General features: G+C 38.6%; 1 protein-coding gene across 1 annotated transcript in view; it reads left to right on the forward strand.

The window, feature by feature from the left end:
- Positions 1–356: 356 nt before the first annotated feature.
- The window catches only part of LOC149074895 (neural-cadherin-like), a 345,557-nt gene continuing 325,278 nt past the window's right edge, over positions 357–20,635 (forward strand). The window contains exons 1-2 of the mRNA XM_089245836.1: positions 357–534; positions 8,726–10,054. Coding sequence (XP_089101962.1) covers positions 8,794–10,054 — 1,261 coding nt within the window. The 5' untranslated portion in view covers positions 357–534; positions 8,726–8,793. The remainder of the gene's footprint in view (positions 535–8,725; positions 10,055–20,635) is intronic.

The raw sequence follows: 20,635 nt of genomic DNA on the forward strand, positions 1-20,635 counted from the left end.
TAAATAAAATCGGGGCTAAGGAGCCCCGAGAGAAATTATTTTCCTACCGGACCCCGCGTCTGAAGGGGAAAGCGCTGTCCTAACTGATTAGCACTTACTGGAAATTACGATCAATATTGATTTAATCAAATGGAATTTATGATGGAAGAACAGCAAACACAATGTGGGATAAATTCAAGAGAACACAACACAATTTTCATGGAAAAATTTCTAAAAAAAACCCCCCCTCTCTCCTTTCTCCCTCTTTATTCAAACATCCACGTCGAATCTCGCCATCAGATCGCCAATTGGCGTAGAACCGCAAAGTCGAACTTTTTCCCCTTCGGCAACCCTAGATGCCGAGTCAAGATTTTTCCAAAAAAACTTGTAATAGAGTGAGTGAATCAGGCGCGTCTATTTCTCGCTTGGTGCCGATCATCCATTCAACTGTTTTATTTTGAAGGGGGAAAAAACTACTTGTTTTCATCCATTAAAGTGCTCATCATTCGATCATGGATTATCAAATTTCATAAAGGATATCATTTTCTATGTAAGGTAATTATCAATTATTTAATTTCTGAAATAACAAAGATTTCAAGATTAGTCGTAAAAGGTCGAGTTGCAATACGTGCGGACAGGTTCTCTCGGAGCAACAGGTTCAAAGACTCATTCTCTTGTTTTACTATTATAATGCTGGCCAAAAAAAAAAATGTGTGTTTTTCTATTGAATATTATTTTATTACTTCAATTTTGGTTTTTTTTTTTTGTGAAGAAATTTAGGGATTTTAGGAAATTTTTCACTGAGATCTTGTGTTGATGTTGTTTTGTCGCCGGTTCTTTTCTCCTCCATTACCTTCTTTTCTTTGGGCGTGAGCCAATGAGAGTTTTCTCTGATTTGAATCGTTTCAAACGTTACGGTTGTGGGAACGCACGTGCTGTAGGTCAAGCGTTTTAAATCTCTTGAATTACGAGAGTTTAAAATTTTATGCCGTCATTAGCACTGTAATGGGATTATAAGACATTGACGGAAACGCTAATTTTTGTTATATTCCGTGAATGAACGATGAACTAAAGGGAGGAAAAGAACGGTAGAATTTATTGTGCATTTGATCCCGCTTATAATGTTTCCGCTTAAAACGTTTTCCCACTGAGTACGATTTTTTTCATGGTCCCAACTTGTACTAATTTCTACTCATTCCCGTTTAAAGCGTTTTCCCGCGTACAATGTTTTTTCCAAGACTGGTTTTCTGGAAAAAATTATAAGCGGGATCACAGTGCCGTTCGTAGGATCAACCTTCGGGGTGGAGGGCGCAAAAATTTGCTTCCCGGGAATTTTTGAGTTGCCACCCTTCTAAAAACATTTAAATAACCAGAAATTGGTTAATATAGCATATTTATAGGGTATATTATAGGGTATTTTCTTTCCATTTTTTAACCGAAATATTTTCCCAAATTTTTTCTGTCAGCTTGTGGGGGGGGGGTGGTGTTGGCAGCACTGCCCCCCCCCTCCACCTATGCCTCTGAGTGGGAATCATTGTAGTTAATATTCTAGTCATACTATTTCACTTATACCTGCTTTTTGTGGGGGGGGGGGAATGAATTAACTTTCAGGTACACACGAGAATCATGGTTAAATCAATTATCAGATTGGCCTATTGTTCAGGAGTTGAGGAAATCCCAGGCGCCAGGTCGCCATAGTAACTAAAAAATTGAGATTGGTGCCTAATTTTTTTCATGTTTGATAACTAAATTGAAGTCTTTGGACCACAAAAATTTCTGGGATTATGCCAGCCTATTTGACTTTGGATCCACTATTTCGGATCAATTTTGTTCGAGAAAAAAAATGTTTGTAGCCTATATATTTACATGATTTGATCAGCTCTACTATAGTGCGTGCAATTTATTTTTTTGTTAATCGTGAGCACCATTTATGCCCATAATCAAAAAGAGTACGTATGAAACCACACATGGTCCTTATATCCTGCATCAGGGCCCGTAGGCTGTGATATTTCGCGTGTCTCGACAGGTCGCCGTAGTGACTGTAAAATCGGTATTGGCGCCTAAAATTTTCCGTATGTGATTGTAAATTGGAGTCTATGAATGACACAAAATTTTCTGCTCTCGCATAAAATTGTCTTTTAACATAGGGAAAAGATATGGAACCCCGAAAAGTCGAAAAAACATTTAGGACAGTTTTTATTGAGATTAAAATAATTCTCTTAGTTCCCAAGAAATTTGGTTGGAGCCTAATTTTTTTAGATTTGTCTTTCTCTGTTCTACAGTGAATTTATTGTGAGCAAAAAACAAAAATGGTAAGAATATGCCACGAGCCCTGTCAACTATAATCAAACTGAAATCCTCATACACCAATCTTTAGTTACAAGATGTATTCAAAGGAGTGCTCATAAATATCTAATGAGAGTAGGGCTAGAATTTCTGACCTAAACACCGACAGAATATGATTCACAAAATATGCATTTATGCCCTTAAAAAACTAAAAATGTGCCGTATAAACCTAAAAATATGCTTTTATAAATGCGCTGACCATATCTTCGTCGAGAAAAATAGGGGGAATTACAGGAAATCGACAATCATTGTCAAAAATGATGCCAAAGGTATAATAAAATTGCCAGTAGTTGCTAATATCGCCAATCATTGCCAAAAACGATGTCAAAGGTAAGTAAAATTGCCAATGATTGCTAAAATTGCTTGTTGTAGGAAATGAAGCTGGGGAAGAGAGAGCTTGAAAGAACAGGAAAAATGCCCTGATATTATTGAAAATCATGAAGAACCCCCTGAAAATTACTGGAAATCATAAAAAATGCCCTATCGCGTAAAAATAGCCAAATACGCAAAGCCATAGAAATCCTAGCCATAATATGAAATTATATGAGAACATCATACCCCCAACCACACCTTGCAGCTGGGCCCGTTTTTTATTTACGGCAGCGGTTCTCAACCGGTGCTCCGTGTGCACTTCCCAGGGGTTTCGCAGCTACCTGAAAATATAAATCAGTAAATTTGATATAACTAAAATAAATTTTGTATTTTTTTTAAAAGTTTTATATTGGTTTGATAAAAACGAACAAGAGGCCTACGGGGCTCTGTCGTAGAAATTATAAACTCTAAAAGGGCTCTGCGTGTCAATAAAGGTTGAGAACCGTTGATTTACAGCATTAAAAAAAATTGTAGGATTCGTCCCGAGCCCCCTGGGCCGGAGCCTCGAAAGCCTCACCCTTGTGGGTGGGGGGGGGGGGGGTTAGGAAGCATCTGATTCTGAAATTTCGTTTGCCCTTACGTCAATACAGTGTTCATGTTTTAGTGAATGAAGTAATATCTGTTTTATGAACAATTAGGATAATTTACATGTAGGAACTTATACATACAAAATTAAGGATTTCCCCTAACTTCAGTTAAGGAACCCTTCACCTAAGCAGTTTATCTACTGGAACAATTTCCCTCGTTATTCAGTACCTTTTCTTCTCGGAACACTTAGCGATGTCTCGGAGGACCCTGGGATTCCACGGAAATCTGGTTGAGAAACACTTCTCTTGAATACCGTATGTACCAGAACAACAGGTTGAAGATGTTTGATAAACCGTACTGTATTAATTATGTAATAATCATTCTACGGATTGAATTTTTAAGATCTTTACGATATTCGAGATTTTTAGATCTTTCTCTAAATGGATGCTTAGCGGGATATTAAAATATTTAAAATTAATTAACATTTGAATATTAAAATTGTGTTTTTCATGATTTTATTTTTTTCCTACTTCAGCATTCTTCAATCTCACGAGCATTTTCGCATCAAGCGTGATTTTGAAAAGATTATTTCATCATGCTCATCTTGTTTTCAGCGTGCTTTTATATAGATTTCCATATTAATGGATACTGAATTTGCTATCAAATCAATGTATTTCATGATCATTCTGATGGTTACAGGTCTCAGAAATTAAATCCATTACTATTTACAAAATAAATAAACAAATATAAGTGATGCTTTGATTGCAGAGATTTGATCCAAAACTCTGACGTTAACATTTATTTGAACTCATGTTAAAGCCTTATTCAGCATTGAAAATTTATCAAGTACATTGAGAAATTGTCAAAAAATATGTATTGTTGTGCAGTACAAAAACACGTCAGGGCTTTTCAAATCGAAAAATAATTTATGCTTCAGCAAATCTTTAGGCGTCAAGCCGATGCTTTGCATGTAATTAAACTTCAATATAACAGATAAAATCGATTTTCATCCATTAAATCGAACAAAACGTTGTTTTGGTCCATATCAACACATTTGATTTAAAATGGTTTGATTGCTAAAAGACTAGCTTGAATACAGTCGGCACCGCTTAATAGGGTATCAACGATTCCAGCACACAATGCCCTATTTAGCGGGGTAAAATCCGATTATGCGGAGGAACAATTCAATTGCCATTTTACAACGTTTGTAGAGTTTGCATATGGAAAACTGACGAAGAATTAGTATTAACAAGCCTTCTCGAATAGATCAGACATCAAAAATGAAAATGTAAATTATATTTAATTACAATGAGCACAATTCGTAAGATTTTTACTTTTCAACAGGGAAGTTAGCGCCCTCTGTCGGCTCAACAGGGAACAAAATAATTAAATTTAAGAAAACTTGAATACTTGGAAGTTAGCATTTACTCTCAGATGCATTTATCTTAATCTAGTAACATATTTTCCATTAATTCTAAAATGTTTCATTCAATAAAAACATTGTGTAACGGTTGATATGCATTAACAGTTGACGTGTAAAGCGCAATATTCCAAAGCGGGGAATCCATTTTCCGATTAGGGGCCGACTGCACATCCCAAATGTATTGAAAATAATTAAGGATTTTTTCTTTTTTTAGGGTTACCAATTCATTTTTCTTTCACGTTTTCTTAAATGCTGATCTATCCTATGGCCCGAAGCACGATCATTCATGAGGATAATGGGTCATTCATTCATTTCTTTACGAGGGTCATAGAAAGCGCGATAATATTAGGCTGGATGTATTTGTTCTCCGAAACACTTGGGAATGGCTGGAATTTGCGGAAAACAAGAGGTATTGAGGAAATATTTGGTAATCGTGAGAACATACTACTATTTCCGGGGTCGTTTCTTGGAATAACAATGCTCATCCGGAAGAGGTTTCTTCTCTTTTTCCGTTTTGTTTCGTCGGTCATAACAGCTTTGCATTCCTTGACAAGCTTTTAGACTGTTATTTGCCCATTGCAGGATTTCGCAGCATATGGTCCGCAATGGTGGAGCTGGTGGTCTTCAGGCAGACTTAAAAATTCCAATGTAATTAGAATCATGAGATGAGAATCGGTCAATTTTATGTCAGAAATCTTGGTGATATCCAAGATTGGACAAATCCCAGGTCGCCATAGCGACTATAAAATTGGTATGGGTTCTTTAAGATTTCCTGTAAGTGATTGCTAAATTGGAGTCGTATGAATGACAAAATTTTTTGATTTCATGACATTGTCTTTTTGCACAGGAAGAGACTATAGTCCCGGAGAAGTCGAGAAAGCATTTCGTAGGGCCATTGTTCTTGAGATTAAAATCATGTTCAACTTCTAAGAAATTTCGGCAGGGGAATAATTTTTTTTTCGATTTGTGGAGCCCTGGTTCAGATCCATATTCTGTAAGTTGTTAGTGGTCCTTCGAACATTGACATTTTACTGGTCCTCGGGTTTAAAAAGTTTGACAAAGGTTGGTCTATTACAGGGTTAGACAAATAAAAAAAATACTGTATATTTAGGTGCCGGTGAAATTTTCTTGGGGCCAAGCACGATTTTTCCTCATTAAAAACAGCCATATATAACTTTCTTTTTTTTCATTTCGGCACTTAATTGCCCTTTCTTATGTTGCACACTGCAATGAAATCATCAAATTTTGTCATCTTTATACTCCAATTTAGCAATCACATGTAGAAAATTTCAGGTACCATAACTGATTTTAATAGTCGCCGTGACGACCTGGCACCAGCCAAGCCCTGGTCTTTTGAGTACCTTTTCAGAGTGGAGAAAAATGCAAATTTTATATTTTTATGCCACATCATTTCGTACTCGATAAAATAAGATCTGAAAGAAATGTCAAAATTTAACATTGGGAAATAATCATGTTAAATGTTTGAATTCATGATTGTGTTGAAACACTCGACCGAGTTGGAACGTGTAGGATCCGGTTCAAGATGGAATCCATTTGTTAACCGCAAATATACTTTGAGAGGACTCTAATGAATCAGAAAAAAATGTGTTTAAGGAGGTTGTTGCACGATCTTGGCTTCTCATGCTTTCCTATGGGGAAAATCTTCCTTTAAGGAACATTTAAAAATTTTCTATTCACTTTAGGAACTCTCAATTTTGTTTTCTCAAATATTATGCATATTTTTATGAACCCGAGCTGTTAGGGTTTTAATCGTTGTTTTTGCCTTAAATTTTGATTTCGAAAACATGCAACTTTTTCAATGATCACCAAAATTTACCCATATTTTGTGCCATAAAAATCTTTTAAATAATTTTATTAAAAAAATCCTCGTGTAAAAGTATGTAACACTAGTGTTGAGAAACACACATAGTTTCAAGACATTTGGAGGAGTGGTGTCCGAAAAAATGTTCCTTATCTAACAAACTTTATTTTCGGAAAAGAGCTCTTCAGTGGAAAACATTAGCATATATATAATTCTGGCCAGCAGAAATAAAAATATTTCTAGCATAGGTAGAACAAAAATTTCAACGCAATTAGACGCGGAAAATTTCATAATATTTGAAAATGTGTTTTTTGGGAAATTTGCGGGCACCAACCCCCTTAAACTTTTGAATAGAATTTTGAAGCAACCCAGCTATTCAAAATGAACTTGCAGCCTTTTTTTTTTTGTCATTGTACCGGACTCAACGGAATGTTCCAAAATGACAAAAATGTTCTTTGTGCCAAGCACTCAGAAATTTGGCTTTTCTTTTCAGATCACTCATCCTTATGGAATGTTTCCCTCTTTTCCATGAGGGTGACAATGGTAGAACGATGGACCCCCCCTCCCCGTAATCTTTTATCCTATAGTACTTGAGAGGTGGAACCCGAGAATTCCTTCTGTAATCCCCCCTTTCAGAGGAACCCAGTCACCTTATCTGAATGGGGAAAGACCTTGTAACTTATTTTTCTAATTCACAAAGATTTTAGGGAATATTTTTTCCTTATCTGCCGGTTTCAGTTTTCTACTTCATGTTTCATCATGTCGAAATGCCACCCACTTTCCGACATTTCTTTGTAATTAGAATATTATCACTTCCATGTATCTAATTACAGAATATTGTCGAGCTATTTCTGCATACGTTGGCAAGGCCAGTATTTTTTTACACGGGTCTTTTGATATCAAACTTAACACTAAAGAAATTATCTGACTCGCACGTGGACTGAAGCAGGAAGTGACAAATCTCAGGTGTCAAGTCAACTAAAAATTTGGCATGGGCGCATAAAATTTCATGTGTGCTTACTAGTCCGAACAATATAAATTTTTTGGAATTTATATCGGCATATCTGCCAGAATGTGGGTGTGGGGATCGCTGTCCTGGGCATAGGCATACGCAGATTTTTCTCCGGGGGGGTTTCAATTTTTTTTCTTCTCAATAGGGTTACGTTTTTTCCTGCAAAATAACACTATAATCTCGGCTTGAACCCCCAAGGGTACTCCAATGGTCTTGAGTAAGTATGAAAAAAAACCCCATCATTTTAGGTAATTTTTTTTTCTTAAAAAAATTGTTCTGGCGCCTAGGTTTTTTTGGAGCTAAAGAGGTTAGCTTCCTAAGCTTGAAAATAAGAACCCCTTGCACTTGCCCGCCTGCAGACAGGTTTTTTTTTTTTTTTAATGAAAACAGGTTTATAATTTTACAATAAAAACATTGGCTTTTATGGTCTATTTCTTAAAAAAGGTTCAAATAGGGTGCTTATTTACTTCCCTGGACCCCCTACCTACTTCGCCTACCCAAATCCGTGCTTACTTTATTTAAAAATATAATTTTGGGGGCTCGCGAGACTTATAAATTTTAGTTTAGGCATGGATACCTTTGCGTTAGCCTTTCAGAATAAGCTCTCCTAACCCTCTCCCCGGTCACTGAAGTTTAAACGCTAGGATTTTATTGAGTGTGTTGAAGATGCCACGAGCACACACAATGTCGTTCTTGAATGCTTCAGTGAATGTCGTGGGTCAAGTGCCGCGTGCTAATGCATGGGCCCACCCGGGCCTCAAGAGAAGGGGTGAGGGGCTCATAAAAATGAGAACCTGTTGAATTTTGCGAGAATTTTCCAGGTAGGGACTCGGAAAGATCACTTATCCCGGGGCCCCCTCGTAATACGGCGTTGCCAACCAGGCCTCTCACGTGCATAGGGGACCCTCGTGATAATGAGATCTCGTTAAGATATTCGGGATTTAGCATTTTTAAATTGATAAGCAATGATTTCTGGAAGGGGGGGGGGCCTCAGAAAAAACAAATTTGCTCGGGGGGCACGATGAGGTTCTCTTAAGACGACTCTGCGAGGTGCTTGCGAACAACTGGTTGGGGAATCCTGACTTGAAGTGTGGGTGCAAGATCACCACTGATGTATAATATGCACCAGTTTTTATTTATTATAACATATTTTTACTTTCAGGTGCTCCAATTATTTAAATCTTTGTAAATTTATGATTGAATGAAAATTTTATGGTGTTAAAACTTTTGCCTTTTATTGCAGGTCATCGTCACTCTCCGTGACAATTTTGAACTCTTCCTAGTCAAAACTTGCCAACATATGTCATTGCCATGCGGTCGCCTAACGTCATAACCTTCCCCATCACATTGTGCTTATCATTCATATTAGTAACGGCCATAGAGAGGATAACAGTCCCCCAGGATGCTCATCCGGGACACAGTATTAAGGTGATACATTCCAAAGGAAGAGACATAGCCCTATCGGCGGGCAGGTTCACGCCATATTTTGCCGTGTTCAGAGATGGCAGCGTCGTATCGACGAGGTCTTTGGTGCCGCTGGCCGGCGATTCGCCGGTCAGGTTATCTGTTACCATGACCGGGAATGACGACGAAAACGGCAACGAGACGACGACTACCGAAGAATTCGACGTGTACGTACGGGACAGGCGAAAAATGGTCACGTTCGTCCGGAATTTCTACGAGGGCCACGTTTCTGAAAACGAACCGAGTGGAGCAATCGTCAATGGCCTCCAGGACCTCGGTGTCAGGAATGCCGAGGGCCTGGCATCTTATTCCTTGTCGGGTCCTGGTAGCGAATCATTCCACGTTGTCGACGAGAACGGCAGGGATGTCCTGGTTGTTTCGACTCGGCTTCTCGACAGAGAAAATCGAGGTTATTACGACCTTACCATGTCGGTAGAAGATTCCGAAGGTTGTAGAGCCGCTGTGCCTTTGAGGATAACCGTGGATGACATCAACGACAATTCCCCCACGTTCGTGGATAAGCAATACACCTTCGAGATCCGCGAATCTCTTCCGAGATATTCTTTGGTGGGTGAGGTCAGGGCATTGGATCCTGACGGTGACAAGCCGTCTTACCATTTCTTTGGCGAAAGCCCGGAAGAGTTCGTGGTCGTCCCTAAAACTGGAGAGATCCACCTCATTGCCAATCCGACCGTTCAAACCTATAACTTCCACGTCCAAGCCAGTGATAACCGAGTGCCGCCGAGTTACAGTGAAGTGGTGCCCGTTACGGTCCGAGTGCGTCCGTTCGTGGACCAGTCGGTCCGTTCCCATCAACAGTTAGAGAAATCCGAGTCCAGTGACGTGCTGGTCCGTCGCAAGCGTTCCATCAGGCAAACGAAGACCTATGACGGATACACGGAAGCTGACGGCAACGTGCCTGGAAAAGTCATGTTCCGCCTCGAGAGCCTTCACCCGGACGAGAGCTTCAACATGGAGAACGGATCTAGGTGGGTCGAGATTGACCCGAACGGTGACATCAGAGTGAAAGAACCTTGGGATTATGAGCAGTTGGAACGAGAAAAGACCATCGATTTCTGGGTGCTGATCCGGAGGCCACAGAAACCTGGTGAGTGAGATTTTTTAAAAGCATTTGGACAGTGTTTCTCGAACTTTTATAAAAGTTTGGTAAAAGCTATTTTATAGAACATGAATGCAACCACTGAAGAGAATTAATCTGTTACATTTGTTGGTTGTTTTTCAAGTTTTGTAAAAATTATTTATTAAACTTTTCTAGTGTAGTCCCGGCCTAATATATGTAAGAACCAGAGAGGGAGAACACGTAGGGTGAGGTTGAAAAGGGAAATCTATTTTATCTACCACACTGTTTTTCTTTTCTCGCCCTTTTCTATTTTTTTCTTTCCAATTCCTTTTTCTAACGTGCGGTTAGGTTAAGACAAGATTGCCAGATTTATCGCTGATTCGTCAAATAGAGATCCTTCGAATTCATTGCCAAAAGCTTGTAAGGGAAGGGGGTTAATATCACACATCCACTTTCAATGCAACTGTCCAATAATCAGAAAATTTCGTTCCTCGTTTGGCTCCTTTAGCAATTTTTAGGTGCCAATACCATTTTCGAGTCGGCCTGGGATTTGTCTAACCCTGCCGAAGATATTTTTCAACAAACTTGCAGCTTGTGTCCTCTGGCCACCTCACCATCCAATATTTCCGTGCCCTCTATGTGGGAATTTATCCGCAGCTCTTGCTCCTTTTAATACTTATTTACTTACTGGCATTGTTGAGATAATCTCAGCTCACTCACATTAGCTATTTTCGACAATTTCTCCACAACTCATTTGCATCGGCGATAATTAACTTGCTCCTGCAACCACACCTACTATGGTGCTATTTGAAAAAGTTTGGCACGCCGTTAAACCCAGTTAGGCACTGTGCGCACTGAGAAACACTGCCTTCAAACAATAAATGAATTTTGAATAATTTGTGCCTAAAATATCTCCGAATCTGATTTTAAGACGTTATCAATTCAAGCAACATTTGTTGTCTGAATCACGCTTTCTTCAACGAAAGCCAACTGCTGTCATATTGTGAGGTACAATAATGGATGGGATGAGTCGTTCAGGTGGCGCCTCAGAAAGGGTGAGGCGGATAGGACCATATACTAAATGACAGGCAGCTGTTATTCCAGATCATCTTATCCTTTGTTTGCGAGCTCTAAAATGGTCACGACTTGAGCATTGTTCACGTTGTTAATCGACCTTTTCATCATCATCCAGTCCAGTGAAGTACCTTTTTTCCCTCCATCTTTCACTGCATTTGGAGAATTTTTTTTTGCCCGTTACATGGGACTATAGAAAGTAAATCCGACAGCGTTAGTGATACTGAAAACCAATGATTATTTTCTCTGTCCCTATACATCTATCCGATGATTTCTGCATGGTGATTAACTTATCACTTGCTCGTCTTATCTCTTTCGATTATTTTTAACCGTGGATATCTACTCTTCTACCCAAGTAAGTGTGCGAGAAAGATATGGGTTTTTATTGTCAAACTTTGATGCACTTGCACTTTCAAAATATGGACCCCGTTTACGGGGTTTAAAATATTTTTGTACTGTGTGTGTGTGTGTGCCGTCGTGGAAAAAAAATGAGCCTATGGCAGAACTTGACAAATCGAGCGAAAATCTAAGTGCTAACCAGATATCTCAGGAGCAGAGTGTGATTTTTCTTATTTTGTTCGAGCTAGTAATCTCGGAAAATTTTAGGTGCCACTGCCAATTATTTGGTCACCTGGAGTCCTATGAAACCATGGTTCTGAAGTAGGGTTCTTCAGAGAGATTTCGGGGGTTCACGAACAATGATAAAATAATTACTGTGATTATTACATGCTGAGAATTTTTTTTTGTAAAGGGGTCCGTATAGCCTTGGTTTTATTGGTTCGAACGGAGCACAAAAAAGTATAAAAACTTGCTATAGGAAGACGAAGAACATCACGTGTTCTTTGATGTGTTCTCCACAACCTTTCCCCGAGTAACAGAAACCATCTGTGTTGATCATAAAAAAGAGCACTCTTAATGTCAACTTCAAATTCCCAGTTTATGGATACTTTTATTCCAGAATGTTTATTCAACTGCAGTGGGGTGTTCAATTGAATAAGTACCAAGATTTCTCGGGTTTGAAATCACGCACCACCATCGCATAGGCAGTGATAGTCTTGGAAGTCTGGGGGGGGGGGGGCACGATGATGTCAATTCATATATACATTAGATCAATCGACTCCGCCTTTGACGCTGGGGGGGGGGGCACATCTCCGCCCATGCATCATCGAGCACTTTGAGGTGCTCGGTTGATTACTATTTTGAAGCTGTCTGATTACGTGCGCCTTGACAAATTAAAAAAAGTCCTTATCCAAGTTTCTTTTAGAAGCTAAGTATATTTTTTGCCTGATTTTGATATTTATGAATTTAATATAGCTTGACACATTTATATAGCTTAGAACAGTGATTCCCAACGTGGGCGTTAACGCCCCCTTGGAAGGCGATGGAAAGTTCCAGCGGGCCGGTAGAAGCTGCATAGGATCCTATGTGTTAGATTGCATTGGGGGTGGTGATGGGAGAAAAAATTTCTGAAGGGGGCGATGGGAAAAAAGGTTAGGAAACTATGGCTTAGAATCTTCTCCATGGTGGTTCACTCTGACGTAAATTCCGGGATTTTTGTTTTTCAAGCTTCAATTGAGTAATCAAACACGGAAAATTTTAGGTGACTATAATAGGTTTTGGTCGCCGTGTAGTAGTGGTCTGGTGCCTGGGATTTGTTACGAGTCCCGCTCATATGATTGATGCGAATCGTTCAGTGAAATTCCAGTATTTGATGGATCCATGTATTTTTGAAAGTGTTTGAAGTTTTGGAAGGATTAAAGGGCGCATCTCCTGTGATGTTTGAAATTCGATGCACAGGATATAAACCTCTTTTCTTCTGTTCCCAGCACAGAAAAGGGCTATTCAATCAATCATTCAAAACCGAAATGACGAATTCCTGCTTCGTCTGAGTCACAGAAATGACAGTTTTATGACGATTCACAAGTTTTTTTTTTGATCGATGCGTTGTCCGTCACTTTATGAACTATCGCATTTCTCATTGTCCACCGAACAGTATTATTGCGTTTCTTATTGGACAGTATTCAAGAATTCACTTCCATATGCCATGTCTGCTTCAACTTCTCCATATTTGAGTAGATTTTAGTCAGACATATTTCATCTATTTCGCATTGCTTGGCTGACGTTGATTTATGGTTATAATTGGCAGCATCTGTGATTTGGATCATTGAAAAGTATGGGAATATGATTGAAATCTTATAAAATTTGATGAGTCGGGATTCCAATTATTCATAAGTTGTAAAAGAAGAGATGTTTATTCCAGATAAACATAAGGTTTGGAATTACCGTTTTTCCCTCCATTAGGTAGCTTTCGAAATGCAGCGGAAAAGGCTTATCTCGTGACGATTGATCGGGGTGCAGATTTCTTCAGCCTCAACGAAATTCCTCTCTATTGATATTAACACAACAGATAGGCGAATGTTTTTCGAAAGGCTACGCAATCAAAATCATTCCTATGTAATGTTAGAATTTTCTCCAAGTGTAGGGCTGGACATGCCGATTAAAAAAAATCAGTGTTGGCACCTAAAACTTTCTTTGTACGGTCACTAAATTGCAGGCGGAGAGCGGCACAAAATCTTTGGAATTTATAGCAGCATTATCTGCCAACACGAAAGAGGGTCATTGTCCCCTGGGAAGAATCAAAAGCAGCATTATTTTAGCAAATTTTTCTTCAAACATTTTCTATGTGGGTAAAATTTTTTTCTGGAGCGTAAATGATATTTTTGCGATTTGCCCAGCCCTGTCCAAATGTAAATAATTTTTTTTCGTGAAACGCTTTCTATTGAATTCAGCGTCGTGTGCAAAGAAGATTCGTGGAGTTCAATTCTCGAATGATTGAATGACTTATAGCAGGTCCATTTCACAGACCCATGTGCGGTAATTAGGCAAAGGCCTGCGACCTCTCAGCAGAATAATATTCAGCATGTGAGAATGTATAAACCAGGGCTTGACAAATCGAAAACAAATTTAGGTGCCAGCCGAATTTCTTAGGATCCAAGCCTGCTTTTTCTCAAGAAAAACTGTCCTAAATGACGTTTTTTTGACCTTTCCTAGACTTAATGATTCCTTTCCATGATGTTGGAAGTCATCTTTCATTAAGGAATAGGAAAATTTTTTGTCATTCTTGGACTCCAATTCAGAAATCCCATAAAGAAAATTTAAGGCATTCATACTGATCTTCTAGTTACCATGGTGACCCCGATTCGCCAAGTCCTGCTGGTATGAACAATAGGCTAATTGTTTCGCATCAAAGTTTAGGGGCCCCCTGAAACTTCCCCAAGGATCCCTGATAAAGAACCGTAGTGGGGGAAAAATTGTATTCAGATCTGGAGGCTATACGAGCCGGAAGCTTATATAAGTTCCATTAAATTGATTAATAAACACATACTTTTGTGTAAATAACTTAAAAAAATCACCTTGCTGTGATTTTTACAGTCTTTGCCCTCGGTGTCGACAGGCTATGTTATTCAGCCATTACAAAACACCTCTATTACCAGGCAGAGCTGACAAATCCCAGTTGCCAGTCCATGACGGCATAGAGTAGAAAATAGGTATTGGCGCTAAATATTTTCCGTATGTTAATGCTAAATTGGAATGTGAGGATTGGGGGCGGGGGAGGGGGACACACACAAAATTGTGGGAGTTCACGATGGATTGGCTCTTTCCAGCATTGGACGGGCAGAAAAAGCCGAAAAACATTATTTAAGATTTTTATTTAATTGGGGGGGGGGAAGGAGAACAATCCTTGGCTTCTAAGGCCGGAATTATTAAATGAACGTTTGCGTTTGATAAAAGATCTTTTACAAAACTTGAAAAAAAAACCCCCAACCAATAAGCCTAATGGTTGGGAGTTACATTTGAGCGAATGTAATCGACGCGCTTATTGTAGGGCTGGATGCGCCATGCCGACCAAAAAATTGGTATTTGCCGCCTCCTAAACTTTGTGTAGTTATTTAATTGCAGAGAGAGTAGCACAAAATGCTAGGAATTTATAGCAACATATCTGCCAACGCGAAAGAGGCTAAGCCCCCCTGAAAAAGTCAAAAGAAGCGTCATTTTGGGCTTTTTTTCTTAGGGTAAAATTTTTTCTGGTACGTACATTTTTTTCGCGATTCATCCAGCTCTGGCTTATTGGTTGCATTTTTTAAAGTTTTATAAAAGAACTTTTTAATTTTTCAAACCCCGAGGTCGACAAATTCCAGGCAACAGCTTTACCATGGTGACTAGAAAATCGGTACAGGAGCTAGACATTTTCTGCATGGGGTTGCTAGATTGAAATCTGAAGATTACAAAAAATTCCCTGTTTCATTGCAGTGCTTCTTTCAACTTGAGAAGGGGGTAGGGAAGTTAAATTAAGTCTCCAAAATATGTCAAACCTATTATTTCGGATAATTTTTCTTGAGCAAAAAATGTGCTTGGCTCCTTAGAAAATTTTCTGATTTGGTCAAACCCTGATAACCTGCTGATTATAGAAGGCAGCATCCACTAAATACAGAGTCTCGTTTATCCGACGTCCCACCGCCAAAACACATAAAAACGCATCAATCGGCAACAAAAACTGCAAGTTGTGAGCGTAGTCTATTTTTTGTTGCGCCCGACTCGACCGCAGCTAATTAGTTACCCCGACTGTACAGTGGCGTGCCCGTCTATACTATCTACACTATGACTATGATGATCAGTATGAAATAACGAAATTGTCGCTATTGTCAATTGCGATGACAACGAAATTGAAGAGCAAGATAAAGCACATACTGTTGAGCCTTTCCGAATTTCACACAACGACTAAGGCTCTAGAAACTGCGATTAAATACATTGAGCAACAAGAAGCAGCTACAGGAATCGACATGATAATGCTTCAAAGATGGCAAGACTTGCAGCGAAGAAACGGCTCTCGTTAGGAAAGCAGACTACGATAAAAAAATTTTTTAAACTATCACAGGACTCAACTTTTGAAGTATACTGAATTTAACTTCAGAATATTCTGTAACTGTTAATTTTCTGAAATTGGTAAATTTTTTTGTTTTGTTGTAAAACGCGATTATTAGGTTCATAACGTTTAAAATTTTAACGTAGTTTGACGTTTAATAAGCTTTTTCCTAACGCCTCCCTATTATCCGATATTTTCGCTTATGCCTTCCAGTTTATGTCGGATAAGCCAGACTACTATACTTGCATCAGGGGTCTTCAACACTGCCCTCCGAGTTTTTTGCTGCGGCCCACCGACAATTTCTAGAAAATAGCTATTTTTTTGAATAGAAAAATTAATAAATTCCGAAAAAAAATCGTTAAGAGCTCTTTCCGCTGGAATCCGTACTGCTGTATTTAGAAATATGAGAGAATTTCAAGACTCAATATTAATGCTGTGCATCTGATACATTAAAAAGGGCCGTCGTAACGAATTCAAGGGAGACTGTCAGACCAGATACGACCCAGTCTGTCCCTTCCGGGATGTAAGCCTTTTACCCGTGTGGGGATTCAAGAGACCCGGAGCCATAACAGTATTTCAGGCCTACTCTTTTATATAGGCTACGTAGTTTGAGAGGCCAAATTCGGCATCCAAAAGGTATATATAATTACAGAATTTACAGAAATGCTAAAAAAAACACCTTGGTGAAAAAAAATAATTTTATAATTATTGAAGAAAAAATTTTCACGATTGATGAAATAGAATTATATATTAAAAGAAATAATTGCTATTGCTGTACGAGTGATGGAAATAATTTCGGAATTGTTAAAAGTGGTTTTGTCAGGATTGCAAAGAAGAATCATGAAAAAATTTTTGAAAGAAATAATTTCTCATAGTTATAAAAATTTAAAATTAACGAAAAATTTTAAAATTATCGGGTAAATTTCTGATTCAATAAAAGGAATAACTAGTTAAAAATAATTAGTTCGTGAATTATTCAATTAATGAAAGGAAATTGTTTGAAAATTAATAAAAATTCAAATTTAATGTAAGAAATAAATTCAGAGTAAATAAAAGTGTTCAATAATCTGGGGAACTTTGTTTAGTAACCGACAATATACCGTTGTGTGACGTGGTGGCCCGCGGGCTTCGTGGAAAGTTTAATTTGACCCTCAATGTCCGAAATGTTGAAGAACCCCCCCGACTTACATTATAACGCTAGAAAAACTTAAACCGAGTTTCTTCTATAAAATTCTGACGTTTTTCGTCTCATCAGGGGGATACTATTGCACTGAATAGCCCTAAAAGCGATTGACCCGAGCTCGAAAAAGTAAATGGCAGTTCGGAACGCGGACGTAAAAAGTGGAATGTAACTACGGTACTTTATTTCCATCGATAATATTCTTTTAAACAAGCCTCCATCCACACTTAACGGGTTTTAAGTGGGAAAAGCCAATCGGCAATCTCGGGGTTTCCCCCCCAAACATTTCTATTAAAGGAACAGCTTTTGTTCTTTCATGGACCGAATGGACCATTTTTTTCATTTTCAATTTATTTCCTCTTTTTAATCGCGAGCTTGGCTTTTTGATGGAAGCGATCCGGATTCGGTAACATTACACCCGTACAACGAAATGTTCCGAGACACGGGCACATACTGGCCAGCTTGTTCGTTATCCGCCAGATACTTGAGCCTCCATTTTTCAAGTGTCCTTTTCTTTTCCGTTGTGTATGTTTATGTTGATATCAATGGGTGCTGAGATGTCGGACAAAGCGAGTGGCGAAGATTGTAATTCAACCGGGCATTGAAGTGTCCGGTTTGATGTCTGTGGCCCGTTCAACTTTTTCTTTTTGCCCTCTTGAATTTCTCTTCTATATGACGTGGTTTATTTTTACTTTATCATAACCCGTTTTTCAGTAATTAAACAGTAGCCCTACTCAGCTATCGCTAGTAAAGTTCATGGGCGAGATTTTCGTTCGATGAATAACCGTAATCGATAACGGTGAGTCAAGACGAGTTTATACACTTACAGAATCAGCAGGCAGTGGCGTCTTATGGCTGGGCTGTAACGAGGCCTCACAAAGTATTTTTTTTATAAAAAAAAATACGAATATGCAAATTTTTTTTAAATGTTTAAAATGAATTCAAGAAAGCCTAAATACTTGAGTTCCGGGTATTCGAACTCGTTTCTCTTGAACAAAGATTGAAAACATTTAGTTGACGCAAAAAAATTGGAAGTACGGTACTAAATTTTATTGCACAATATTGAATTCAATTTGAATAACAGTGGTGACACCATTGGCGTACGCAAGTGGGGGGGTTTGGGGTTCTAACCCCCCCCCCCCTCAAGCCGATATTATATTTTTATTTTACAGGCAAAAATGTAAAGCCCCCCCCCCTCTGAGAGGAAAAAAAATTGAAAACCCTTCCTGAGCAAATTCTGCGTACGCTTATGGGTGACACTAAGAACAAATTTGCGCATGCGGGGTTATTTTGTAGCAGCAGTTGCAGGGTCTCGCTACCCAAAGCAGTATGGATTTTTGCTGGAGATTGCAGAGCTAATCGTTTTAATAATGACGTATTTTTCCCCTATACGATTTAGGGTGGATTCACATCCACAGATACTCGGCGTACGTTCTTTAACATAAAAATGTCTGCCTGTGCAGCCACGATACGATAGATAGGAATACGTTCACTGGTTTTATGTTAAAGAATGTTTGTCGTGTCTGAAACGACGCGGTGAGTGTCTGTAGATGTGACGCTATACATAAAAAAAATCCATCGGAATTTCTTATTGCGGATAATATACTGCTGCGTCTCATCTGCACTTTTTTTTCTTTTTCTGAGCGATTGGAATAGAAATTAGCAATTTGAAATTTTGTGAATTTTTATCAAACATGACTTGGAAAAGATGGTGCGGAAAAATCGAGATTTTCCTACGAAAACCGTGACAAACAATCAACCAATTCCTTGCAAAGGTCATGCGTGTTTAAATGGCCCGGTCGCCATTTGCGGGATTGCGACACCAGTGCGGTCTCTCAGATTTTCACCCCTTTTTGACCCCCCCCCCCCCGTCAGCAAAATTTCGTCAGCAGCTTAGAATATTTCATATCTTCAAAAAGGGGTGGTTGATGACGTAAGCAACCTTCAAACCCCTCTCCCCCCCTTGATGCTGACGTAATACTTGAATGACCCCAAGACCCAATCCTAAAGTATTGGAGGCTTTCACCAATTCTTAAATTACTTTTTTTATCAACTCTTTAATTTCATGAATGGCGGAATCAATTTTTTCTTTCATTTTCAATTTTCATCAATGAAGGACTTATTAATTTCATCATTTCTTATAATTTTCATCAATTTCGCAATTTTTCTTTCAATTATTTTTAGTTCAATTCTAAAATTTCCAGTTTCACGAATTGTTTGTTTCCACTCATTAGTTTAAAATTACTTTCAGTGTTGGAATTTTTTTAAGGACATTTCTCACAGTATTCCTATATATTCTGGAATAATGGATGCCGATTCCAATCTCCCACAAAATCGGGACGGAGGAGGGTCCCCGAACATTTTTGGGGCACCGGAATTGTTGAGATAAACCTGGCCCTGCAAATGTCATATCTAATACTGCTTTCTGGCAGACAGTGTTGCCAACTTATTTTCCTAGCAGATCTGGCCTTTTTCTCGGGCATTTAGGTGGAAAAAATACCCATACATAGTTGCTAGTTGTTTTTCTGGTCTTTTGCAAAAAAATTTCTGTGGTAGTCTTTTTCAGTACTTCTCTGTCAAATTACTTGAAAATACGGGAATTCCCTGAAAAAAAACGGGACGTATGGTTATTTTAATTATAACAAAATCAATTCCAGTTGTTTAAGGCTGATACCTAGGGGCCATTCAAGTATTATGTAAGCAGATTTTCAGCCATTTTTGACCCCCTTCAGCTTAGAATATTTCATATCTTCAGAAAGGGGTGGTTGATGACATAAGCAACCTTCGAACCCACCTCCCCTTGTCAGCAAATCCGAAACCCCTCCCCCCGATGCTGACGTAATACTTGAATGACCCCATGGTTGTTTTTGATGAAGAATCTAGTTGAAAAATTTTTTCACTGTGTGTGTGTTGGTAACAGTGCCGGCAGGGAATAGTCATATGATGTATGGACACGTTATCTTATGCTTTCATATTTCCAAGTGAGAAATTTTTTTTCATAAGTCCCCGTCCATAATAATGCCAGATGAGTCCTATTAGTTTCATCTGGTCTCGATAAGAAACTGTAAACAGTTTACACTACCGATGCGATCTGTTCCAGAATTTTTCTTTTTTCCCCCCATGAAGGAGAGTAATGAAATGATTCAGTGTATGTGAGCACCCTCTTTTCAATCCCATCACGTGGTTTTCGCTTGTCTACGGCCTCTTGTAAATAACATCGTTAATCATTGAATATATATATTTTTTTTTTCTATTTGGATTGAAACGAATTCTGTTGTACATTTTGTGTGTGGGATGTTTACTTGTTATTTCAAAAGTAAAAATAAAGGAAAAAAAAAAATTCTCACTGGTATATCGAGAGATAGGCTGAAGGCGATGACTTCAAATATAAAGAGTCCATTATACACGTTTTTCTTTTCCATGATACAAA

Source organism: Pholcus phalangioides, unplaced genomic scaffold, assembly GCF_987345545.1.
Source record: "Pholcus phalangioides strain wild (caught in Gottingen) unplaced genomic scaffold, Ppha-v1.0 ptg000016l_1, whole genome shotgun sequence".
Classification (NCBI taxonomy): domain Eukaryota; kingdom Metazoa; phylum Arthropoda; class Arachnida; order Araneae; family Pholcidae; genus Pholcus; species Pholcus phalangioides.